Below are 11,520 nucleotides of genomic sequence, written 5' to 3' on the forward strand. Positions count from 1 at the left end.
CTGCCTGCAGAAGCCACAGACCAGATAATGAGTGGCTGGGCCTGCTGCAGACATTGGGGTCCAGCCATGTTGGGGGGGTAGTCCCTGGTCCTGCAGCACTGGGTAGTGATTTCTCAGATGGGGTGCAGCAGGGAGTTGACAGGTGTCTGAGCACCCTGGGCACGTGAACAGTCACTGGCCCTTTGGGTGCCCCCAGAGGCCCCTGCAGGGCATTGAGTCCCAGACCTATTTGAAGCATAGTACATCAAGGACCTAGGATGCTTCTGAATGGAGTCCAGCCCAGAAGCAGAACAGGAGCTGCTGTCCTGGGGCATCTGGGAAGGGAAAGGAGAGAATAAGGAGCCTCTGCCCAGAAAGAAGGAAGGAGCTAGTTCAAGGGGGGTTGGAGGTGAGGGAGGGGCTGGGAGCCAGGGCCTGGGGCCCAGGCACCGTGAGAGCAGGAACACGCTCCCCTCTCCTCCAGGCTTGCTGAATGACAGCACCTTCGCCCAGTGCAAGAAGGGGGTGCGGGTGGTGAACTGCGCCCGCGGAGGCATCGTGGACGAAGGCGCCCTGCTCCGGGCCCTGCAGTCCGGCCAGTGCGCTGGAGCCGCGCTGGACGTGTTCACAGAGGTAAGTGCTACAGCCTTGGCGCCAGGGCGAGCTTAGCGCTTTACTAGGGGCTTCTTCAGCTCCCATGGCAAAGTGGGCAGTGTGTCGTCTGAGGAGCTGTCACAGAGCTTGGTATGGAGGCAGCCGTGGTGTCTTCTGCAAAACTCAGGTTGGTTTTTCTTTCTTTGTTTTGACATTTATTTTCACGACAGTGAGACAGAGATCGTCCACCTGCTGGTTCACTCCCTAGGTGGCCACAATGGCCAGCACTGGGCCAGGCCGAAGCCAGGAGTCTAGAATTTAATCCAGATCTCATATGTGGGTGGCAGGAACCTAAGTACTTGAACTATCACCTGCTGTCCCACACGGTGCCCATTAACAAGGAAGCTGGAATCAAAAGCAGAGTTGGGGGCTGGCGCTGTGGCATAGTGGGCAAACTGCCGCTTGCAGTGTTGTTTGTTTTTTGTTTTGTTTTGTTTTTTTTTTTTTTTTGACAGGCAGAGTTAGACAGTGAGAGAGAGAGACAGAGAGAAAGGTCTTCCTTCCATTGGTTCACCCCCCAAATGGCCGCCACGGCTAGTGCTGTGCCGATCCGAAGCCAGGAGCCAGGTGCTTCCCCCTGGTCTCCCATGGGGGTGCAGGGGCCCAGGTACCTGGGCCATCCTCCACTGCCTTCCCGGGCCACAGCAGAGAGCTAGACTGGAAGAGGAGCAACCGGGACTAGAACCCGGCACCTATATGGGATGCCAGTGCTGCAGGCGGAGGATAAACCAAGTGAGCCACGGCACCGGCCCTCGCTTGCAGTGTTAGCATCCCATATGGGCCCGGTTTGAGTCCTGGCTGCTCCACTTCCGATCCAGCTCTCTGCTGTGGCCTGGGAAAGCAGTAGAAGATTATCCAAGTCCTTGGGCTCCTGCGCCTGCATGGAAGACCCAGAAGAAGCACCTGGCTCCTGGCTTCGGATCAGCCAAACTCCGGCCATTGTGGCCATTTGGAGAATGAACCAGTGGGTGGAAGGACCCCCTCCCCCTTTCCTCTCTCTGCCTCTGCCTCTCTGTAACTCTGCCTTTCAAATAAATAAATAAATCTTTTAAAAAGAAAAAAGCAGAGTTGGGAATTGAACCCATGCATCCCATATGGGATGCAGACTGAGGGGTACCTTAACCATTACACCAAACAACAAACATTACCCATTACACCACCCCCAAGCTCAAGTTTTATTCTTTTAAATGTTTGTTTATTTCATTTTCATCTACTTGAAAGGCAGAGTGGCAGAGAGACAGAGGGGGAGAGACATCTTCCATCTACTGGTTTGTTTCCCAAATGGCCACAACAGCCAGGGCTGGGGCCAGGCTGGAGCCAGGAGCCTGGGAACTCCCAACTGAGTCTCCCACGTGGGTGGTAGGGGCCCAAGCACTTGTGCCATCTTCTGTTGTCTTATAGGATGCATTAGCAGGAAGTTGGATCAGGAGCAGAGGAGCCAGGGGACTGAAGCTGGCACTTTAGTGTGGGACTTGGGCGTCCTGAGCAGTGGCTTGCCCAGACTGTCCCACGATGCCTACCCCAACTTTAAGTTGTAGACGGGACCCAATTCCTGGTCTCGGGTTCCCAGACCTCTGCCAGATCCATAACTCAGGGAAGACAGATGCAGATCAGTTGTGAGCTTGAGGATTTGGGGAAGGGAGAGAGAAGGGCTTAGTGTATAATCACGGATCCCTCACTGGGATTGCCAGTCCATCGGCATTCCTTTTCCCTCCCTCTTTCCAGTGGAGGACGCAAGCCTGGGGATAAATGGCAATGTTCCCTCTGGCCCTCTGCAGGGCTCTCCCGGCAGGAGCAGGGTCTCGGCCTCACTGCATATCCTATGGGGAGGAATGCTTGCATGTCCGCTGGACTCCTGTTAGCCTCTCGCCCTCAGAGCTCCTGCCCCCCACCTCAGAGCTTGCCCTACTTGTTAGGTAGGGCAAGAGTGTGGACCCTGGGTTGGGCCCCTGTGCCGTCCAGGATGCTGGCTACGGGCCCTGGGCACATCACAGGGCCGTCCATGTTGCAGGGTGCTCGCTGGTCTCAGCCAGGGCATACAGTGCTTCCAGTCGTCCTTCTGCGTAACACCGGCCTCCCTAACACAGTACTTCCCAGTGGCCTTGTCCCAGCTGCTCCCAGGAGGCCTGGGCTCATAGGGTCATGTTATGTAGTGTAGCAGAGCCGACAGAGCCCCAGAAGACGGCACAGAGAGGAAGCTCAAGTCGCCTTCCCAAGGGCCATGTTCCCCTTAGTGGAGCGGTGGCAGGGAGGAGGGGTGGGGGTGGGGGTGCATAAGCAGGACCTGCCGAGAGCCCGCCCCTCCTTCAAGGATGCAGGGCAGGGGCAAGACAGTCCTCACAGTATTGTGTAGATAGCAGTAACCCATTTCCTAGATAAAGAAACAAAGGCTTGGGGAGCCAGAGGTGTGCTTGAAGGCATGGAGGTGCCTGGCGGTAGAGGTGGAATTGTGACTCGGTCCACAGTCTCTGCCCCGCCCACTCTGCTGTGGTCTGGCAGTCCAGCGACCACCCTGACCGATTAGGAGTAGGAGGTGGCTCCTCTGCTGCCTTCCTCCCCTCCAGCTTCCCCTGCACCCTGGGTAGCTCCTGGGGGTGTGGGCAGTGCACAGTAGCCAACCTGGACGTGTTCCTTTCTGGGCAGGAGCCGCCACGGGACCGAGCCTTGGTGGACCACGAGAATGTCATCAGCTGCCCGCACCTGGGTGCCAGCACCAGGGAGGCCCAGAGCCGCTGCGGGGAGGAAATCGCCATCCAGTTCGTGGACATGATGAAGGGGAAGTCTCTAGTGGGGGTGGTGAGTATCACTGCGTGGGGCAGAGAGGGGCGAGGCCAAGTGAGGGTGAACAGACACAGCCCTGGAAGCTAAAGTCGCAGGGAGCAGGGGCAGGGCGGGGGGCTCTATCTCCAGCCTTGATGGTCAGCCCCGGGGCGTCCCTGCTACATTGTGGCCCTGCTGCAGACACTGGCGGTTCCCAGGGCCCAGCCACTAGAGAAAGGCGGCTTTGTTCTCCTGGTGCCTTGGGGCTGGAGGAGTGTTGCTAGGGTGACAGCTGGCCCTGGACGGGCAGCAAGCTGGCCTGTTCCCAAGGCCTCTGCAGGGAGCTTGCACCCAGTAAACTCCCAGAGCACTCTTTCCATCCCGTCCATGGTCAGGGTCTCACCCTGCTCCCCACACCTGCCAACATGAACCGTCTGTGCCAGCCGGCCCCCTGAGCCTCCCTAAATCATGGCATGCCTCACCGTGGACTCACAAGCATGAAGTGATCACCCAGATCATGGATCTGGCTTTATGCATTGTGCTATGTGTTCATGGTGTTTCACTGGGACGTAAACACTCAAGGCCATCAAGGCAGAAGATGAGAAATGAAGACAAGCTTAGAATGCTATCCTATTGCTTCTCGGCCTTTTGGCTAAGATCAAGTGTAGAATGCTATCCAAGGGAGATGCACATTTCTCTGTCCAAGTTACCTGGGACGCCATGTGTTTTTTGTGCCAGAGACCCCTCTTTGTTGTGCTCTCCAGACCTTAACCCAGCACAGGTGAACCCAAGTTTTCATAGAGGGGCAAGGCTGACACACTTCCTTGATGGAGGAAATGTGTTCCCCCCCCCCCCAGTCATTTTGAGTGTTCTTGGCCTTTTGTGTCCATTTCTGGCTCTCTAGCTCCCCTGCAGGAACAAGTCTTTGTCTCTTTGTTGGCTGATGGAAATTGTCGCCCACCAAGCACCTAAAGCAAGGCAGGCCCTTTTGTCCGGCTCTCAGCAACACAACCTTGATGTAGTTGCTGAGTCAGGCAGGTGAGCCCCTGGCCTGCCTCTTCCTGACTCCAGCACTGCCCCCCCTTTCCCTGCAGGTGAATGCTGAGGCCCTGACCAGTGCCTTCTCTCCACACACCAAGCCTTGGATTGGCCTGGCAGAAGCTCTGGGGACTCTGATGCGAGCCTGGGCTGGATCCCCCAAAGGGACCATCCAGGTGGTGACACAGGGTGAGCCTAGAGTTTTCAGCTTCACCCTCTGCATGTGGACATAGCAAGGGGATGAGAAAGGGGGCATGGGCCAGGTTTGCTGGGGGTGTTGCTGTAGGACACAGAGCAGGTAAGAGACTGGGAGGAGTCTGATAGGAGACTCGGCCTTGCTCTGAGAGCAGTTTGCCCACTGCCGGGCTGGAGACACAGGGAAGGAGTATGCAGAGTTCCTGGGAAGAGGTGTTGAATTTTCTTAAGTCATTCTGTGTAGTATTTGCAAGATATACTTGTTTTGTTTGCAAGAGAGAACCACCTCTACAAGAGACTTTCGTGCAAGAGGTGGTGGGCTCGGTGGAGGGAGAACCAAATTAAGCACCAGAGGGGTTAATTCTGGCTTGACCTTGTTGCTTACGTACTGTTTGTCTTTCCCTTTTCTGAGCCTCGGGTCCCTTACATGGCGAGGGAGAGCCAGTGGGTGGATGTGCCCGGTGTAGCGATGGGGTATTTTGTGCTCTGTGACTTGCTAACGGGGCAGTCCGCAGCCATGGAGGAGGATGAGAGCAGGGCCCTGGGTTCAGCCCCGGGGCTCCTGAGCAGCCTGTGGTGGCCTCAGCATCGCCAGCACCATGCAGATGTGCTTGGGTGACCAGGGAGGGCTGCAGTTCCCTGAACCCTGTGGAGGCTGGTCCTCTCCCACTGACTGCTAGGCATCTTCGTGCTGGGAGAGACTGCAGGGTGTGGGCGGTTAAACGCCAAGCGTTGACAATGCTGGGGAAGGGCAGAGCCTGGGGATCCCCGCCCCCTGGGTGCCCAGCTCCAAGAAGGAACAAGGCAGGGCAGCAGTGTTGCAACCGCTGCTTTCCACTTTCCTTCCTGGGCCCACAAGGGGCTGCATGCCAAGTAGGGGGGATAGGAAATTTTCTCAGTGGCTCCTGGGAGAGCAGCAGGCAGCCCAGAGCAGCCAAGCCATTGGTAGGAAGCAGCAGAGCCGGGCTGAGCTTTGCCAAGGAGTTTCTCTGGCTGCTTAAGCAGCCTGGGTGTCTCCCATGGCTGCCTCTGAGCCTGCTGGGGGAGAAGTGGGACTGCCCAGGGCACACTTCAGCCCAAAGCCTGCAGCTAGCAGTAGTGGCCTCCAGCCCCTTTTTAATTTTGTTTTTAAAAGATTCTTTATTTGGAAGGCACAGTAGCAGAGAGAGAAGGGGAGAGAGCGAGCACTTCCATCTGCTGGGTCACTCCCTAAATGACTGTGTCAGCCAGGCCTAGAGCAGGCTGAAGCCAGGAGCCAGGAATTCCATCCTGGTCTCCCAAGTGGTTGACAGGGACCCAGATTCTTTGGGCCATTTCCCCTTCTCAGGTGCATTAGTAGGGCGCTGGATTGGAAGTGGAGCAGCTGGGACTGGAACCAGCACTCCTTTGTGGGATGCAGGTGCTGCACACAACAGCCTTAACCCGCTGCGTCGCCCTCTGTGGCACTCCGCACAAAGTGACCTTACGGCAGCGTCTCTCTGTCCCCAGGAGCATCCCTGAAGAATGCCGGGAACTGCCTAAGCCCCGCTGTCATAGTCGGCCTCCTGAAAGAAGCTTCCAAGCAGGCGGAAGTGAACTTGGTGAACGCCAAGCTGCTGGTGAAGGAGGCTGGCCTCGCTGTGCGTCCACATCCCCGCGTGTCCCCTGTCAGCGCTGCTGGCGCCCCCACATGTTCAGAGCCCCCACATGCTGAGTGCCCCTTGCTGCCGGCTGTCCTGGGTGCACGCCGGGTGCCCCTGTGAGAGGTGGCTTTCATCTCTTCTGCAAAATGAAGAGCCTTGCTGGGTGCTCTGGGCCTCAGGAGAGTGCTTGTGAGCAGCCCGTGGTGGCAATGCCTGCGTGGCCCAGCTGAGGAACCCAGGAGCTGGGCTGGGCCGGACCAGAGGCCTTGGAGAAGGCTCAGCTCTGTCCACCCTGGTTCTCCACCCAGGCCCCGTACTCCACAGCGCCCAGCGCCTTTGCTCGCGCTCCTACTCTGAGAGCAGGTGGCATGGCTTCTGCTGCCTCGCTGGCTTCCCTTTGGCGTCTTCCCCACTGAGTTTCTCAGCCAGAGGGAGCTGGCAGAAGCAACAAGCAGTAGCGTTCCCACGGCCCCGCCTGCAGGCCCCTCCTCCCTCCATCCCGGGCAGGCCGTTGGTGCTGTGCCGGAAGCAGCAGGTGGGAGCAGGAAGTGCCCACCAGCTCAGCAGTGGAGGCCTCCTCACAGCCCAGTCTCCCTCCCTCCCTCCCTCTGCGTGGTTCCCACCCCTCCCCTGCAAGCCTCCTCCTGCCCCTGCCCGTTGGGAGGTCTGTGACTGTCCCAGAGGCCAGTGTTCCAGCTCAGCCCATTTGCCCTCCCTCCACACCGCCCTAAGCCCCAGCCCTGAATTGGAGACCCTGTTGGCCAGGCTGGAGCCGAGGGGAGGGCTGCTGGGATGCAGCCAGGAGGAGTCACGGCCTCCTGGCCTTCTCTCCGCAGGTCACCACCTCCCACAGCAACGCTGCGGCAGGGGAGCAGGGCAGTGGGGAATGCGTCCTGACCGTGGCCTTGGCAGGTGCCCCCTACCAGGCTGTGGGCTCGGTCCAGGGCACCACGCCTGTGCTGCAGGCACTCAACGGAGCTGTTTTCAGGCCGGAAGTGCCTCTCCGCCAGGGCCTGCCCCTGCTCTTGTTCCGGGCTCAGCCCTCCAACCCGGCTCTGCTGCCTACGATGATTGGTGAGAAGGGCCCTGGGGGGCTGGGTAGGGCAGGGGCGGTGGGGTGGGGGTGGGGGGCGTCTGCTCTGGGATTGGGTCCCAAGGAGTTTCTGCCTCCTCAGTCCCTCTCCATGCTTTGGTGTCTCCGGGTCCGCACCTTACAGAGCAGTTCCCAGAACATCCCGGTGTGGATAACAAATTCAGAAAAAGCAAGTGCCTTGCCCCAGGGCAATGTGAAAGGTGCAGCCAGAGCTGCTGTTAACCGTCTTGACTATATGTTCCGAGCTGGCCACGTGGAGCACAGCTGGGCCCTGCCAGCAAGTGCCTGGCTACAGCAAGTCCTACAGAGCCATCCCCTCCAGCGGTCACCGGCATCCCAGACCTGCCCTGGGCCCCTGAAACCTAGGCTGCTGGGGGATTTGGAGCACCTCTGGGTTTTGCGGAGCATGTGTCCAACCAGACTCTGAAGAGCCAGCCTGGATACATCTGTCAGTCTGCATGGCAGAGCCTGCCATTCTGTGGCCGGATCTGCCCTGCCCTGGCCTGCCTGGTGGTCTGGGTGGTTCTTAAGAGTCTCTGGAATAGTGGCGGCAGCGGGCGGGCGCCCTGTTGTCCCTTTGTCTCAGATCTTTGACTCTAAGGCCATTGCCACCTCCATCCCGTTGCGACTTTGATTGCAGAGGCCTCACTCTGCTAGCAGCCCCCATCTCCTCCCTCCTCCGTGCCCTGGGTCAGTCTGAGGCTTCTTCCACTTCCAGGACTCCTGGCAGAGGCAGGCGTGCAGCTGCTGTCCTACCAGACCTCGATGGTGTCGGATGGAGAGACCTGGCACGTCATGGGCATCTCCTCCCTGCTGCCCAGCCTGGAGGAGTGGCGGCAGCATGTGACCCAGGCCTTCCAGTTCCACTTCTAGACGTGGGCTCACTGTCCCAGCCTCCAGGCCTTCCTGAAGATGCATAGCCACTGTGACCGACAGGGTGACAGCTGCTCTATCTCACCCTGTAGGACCCCAATAGCCACCTAATAAAGAGCCCGCTCCCAACCCCGCTGTGTGGTGTGTTGCTGTTGTCCCGAAGAGCCACCAGAGGGCAGCCGTGAGGCTTGGTTTTGGCTGGGAGGATGGGGGTATGAAGGGAGACTGGGCTGGGCAAACGGCTTGGGTTGGGCCCTCTGAGGGTGATCCCTGTGGAATCAAGCCTCTAAGGTTATTCAGAGGCATTTCTTACAATGGTATTCCACTTCATTTCCATCTGGGAATACGTATGCACATCAGAAAGTAAAATTTCCCAACTACGCACAGCATTATATGCCAGGTGCTGGACTAGGTGCTTTGTCTGAAGTTCACCCTGACTCCTCTCCCATAACAATCTTGTGGTGGGAAGGACAGCATGCCAATGTCCCTGGACGCATGAGTGAGGTGCTGCAACCCCGGGGGTACAGAGAATTCCCTTGAGTTCAGAGGAGGAGGAGCTTTGTGCTGAGAATATTGGAAGGATTTTGTGAGGGGAGGAGCGCTTGTGTAAAGGCATGGGGTGTGAGACTATCTGGCAGGTGCACAAGCAATTTCAGTGTGGGCTGGACACGACATTATTATTTCTTTTAAGGTGACTTTCATGAGAGATAACAAAATAGCACTTGCTTACAAAGGTTGCACATTTTGAAAGAAGTCTCCCATTCACTGGGTCACTTCCCAAATGCCCACGACAGCCAGGGCTGGATCCAGCAGAAGCCAGGAGCCAGAAACTCTATCTGGGTCTCCCAAGAGGACCATCATCTGCTGCCTCCCAGGGTGCATTAGCAGGGAACTGGATTAGAAGTAGAGGTGGGGCCTGATCCTAGGCATTACAATATTGATGTGGGCATCCTAAGTGGTGGCTTAGCCATGGCATCACAGCACCTGCCCCTCTACTCTCCACCCCCCGTTTCGGTTTTTTTTTTTTTAAGATTTATTCATTTATTTGAAAGAGTTACAGAGGGAGAGATATCTGTCATTTGCTGGTTCACTCTCCAAATGGTCACAATGAATAGGGCTGGGCCAGGCTGAAACCAGGAGCCTGGAACTCCATCTGGATCTCTCATGCAGATAGCAGGAGACTGCTGCTTTCCAAGGCTCATCAGTTAGCAGGGAGCTGGAACAGAGTGGAGCAGCCAGGATGCAAACCAGCACTCATATGGTATGCCAGCATTGCAGTAGTGGCTTAACTCTCCATACCACAATACCTGCACCTCTTACCCTTCCTTCTTAAGAGAGCCTGGCTCAGGACAATTGTTTCACGCTGGCCAGACCAAACCTACCTTTGGCCTCAGTGCTGTGACAGAGTTTGGAGCCAGCAGGGACTCCAACAGTAAAGGCTATGCTGGTGAGCTCTTAGGACTTGGAGGACAATTCAGACAGGAGTACCAAGGAGCATTTACATTGACAGGCAGAGTGTTCAGTGAGAGAGAGAGAGACAGAGAGAAAGGTCTTTCTTTGCCGTTGGTTCACCCTCCAATGGCCGCTGCAGCCAGTGCACCGCGCTGATCCGAAGCCAGGAGCCAGGTGCTTCTCCTGGTCTCCCATGGGGTGCAGGGCCCAAGCACTTGAGCCATCCTCCACTGCACTCCCGGGCCACAGCAGAGAGCTGGCCTGGAAGAGGGGCAACCGGGACAGAATCCGGCGCCCTGACCGGGACTAGAACCCGGTGTGCCGGCGCCGCAGGCGGAGGATTAGCCTATTGAGCCATGGCGCTAGCCATGTGTGTGTTTTAACACATCCACTAGAGTCTGGAAGTTGCCTCGTGCTCAGTGGGCTGGGCCATTCTAAACTTCCATCTTCCCAGACCTTGCTGTGCCTTCTCATCTGAGATGAGTGGACAATGGCTCAGTGCTTATCTGACTCTCATTCGTCCTCATTCCTGCTCTTGGTCCCCCTGGGTGACTTCATTTGCGTGGCATCGCCAGGCTTCAGGGTGAAAATGGCGGCGGGGCAATTGGAAAGCCGTTTCCTCCTGGTCTGTCCATGCCTCATGGAGGGGGCCTTGTTCAGAGCAGGCTGGCTCCAGTTTTCATGCAGAGGATCTCAGCACTGCCAGCATAAGGCCTTGGGCTCAGCTCAAAACTTGGCGAAGAGGAGCGGGAGGGGAGGGGGAAATCTGCAGGTGCAATGGTGGTGATAAGCAGGTGGAGCAGGGCTGAAAATCAGCTGTCGTGCACGTGCAGGGGCAGCCTCCATCCCTTTGGTCAGTGCCCTGATGCCTGGTTTTTAAATATCTTTAAGAACGTTACTGGGTGTGTTCAAATGCCCTGCATAGTGGAGGCAGACCTGGTACCAGTGGCCAGTGGTGTGGAAGGTCCTTGGTTGCCAAGGCACCAGAGGCAGTTTCAGCATGGCAACCTCACCGTGGTCTCCAGCATCTGCCACAGATACCGGCGCTGCTGCAGAGCCTTAAGAGAGGCCGACATCCCCCTTGCTGAGGATGAGCAGGTGCAGAGAGTGGCAGGGAAGGGCTGTCGGATGGCAGCTGGTATAGTAAACACAACCTCAGCAGCAACTTGAGAGAGGACGGGGCTGACCATCAGCAGATGCTGGATTAGCTGCTCAAATTGGTTTATTTCAGATAGGCAGGTGGTTGTTGAGACATGTGCAGCCTTGAGCAGAACAAAGAAGGGGGCGGGCCTAGCTTCATTCCCATGTATGTCCCTCTGCCTACCCAGCCATCAGGGCTTGCTCTTCATGCAGAAATGGCCCTGTCTTCTCCAAAGCTTCCTCTTCTCATTGGGGTGGCTGAGGAAACCCTCTAAGGGGAAGTAAACAGCAACAACCTACTACCCTCACCCCCCTTCATCTCCCCTGCCGTGCTCAATCCCATCTCTGACTAGAAGGACCTGGGAAAAGCTGTATCCTCACTCCATGGGGGAGGGACTCAATGCCCTGCTGCAAAATCTCCTGCAGGTTTTTTCCAAATGGAGGAGCCAGAAACTTAACCCATTGTCCTCGGCTTATTTGTCCAGATAAAACAGGCAAGATATGACCAAGGAGGTTCTGATCTCTAACTCCTGCTGGCCCCTGTCTGGACAGCATCTTTCTTTATTTACTTGTTCTCATTTTATTTGAAAGGCAGACACACAGAAAGACATAAAGATAGAGAGAGATCTTCCAACCACAGGCTCACTCCCTAAATGCCTGCAACAGCCAAGGCTAGAACAGGCAGAAACCTGGAGCCTGGAACTCAGTCTGGGT

At 56.9% G+C, this 11,520-nt stretch overlaps 1 protein-coding gene across 1 annotated transcript in view; it reads left to right on the forward strand.

Moving 5' to 3' along the window:
* The window catches only part of PHGDH (phosphoglycerate dehydrogenase), a 32,001-nt gene extending 23,658 nt beyond the window's left edge, over positions 1 to 8,343 (forward strand). The window contains exons 7-12 of the mRNA XM_062192075.1: positions 464 to 612; positions 3,277 to 3,429; positions 4,488 to 4,620; positions 6,115 to 6,245; positions 7,085 to 7,322; positions 8,060 to 8,343. Coding sequence (XP_062048059.1) covers positions 464 to 612; positions 3,277 to 3,429; positions 4,488 to 4,620; positions 6,115 to 6,245; positions 7,085 to 7,322; positions 8,060 to 8,214 — 959 coding nt within the window. The 3' untranslated portion in view covers positions 8,215 to 8,343. The remainder of the gene's footprint in view (positions 1 to 463; positions 613 to 3,276; positions 3,430 to 4,487; positions 4,621 to 6,114; positions 6,246 to 7,084; positions 7,323 to 8,059) is intronic.
* The last annotated feature ends 3,177 nt before the right edge of the window (positions 8,344 to 11,520 follow it).

This window comes from Lepus europaeus, chromosome 5, assembly GCF_033115175.1.
Source record: "Lepus europaeus isolate LE1 chromosome 5, mLepTim1.pri, whole genome shotgun sequence".
NCBI classification, from domain to species: Eukaryota; Metazoa; Chordata; class Mammalia; order Lagomorpha; family Leporidae; genus Lepus; species Lepus europaeus.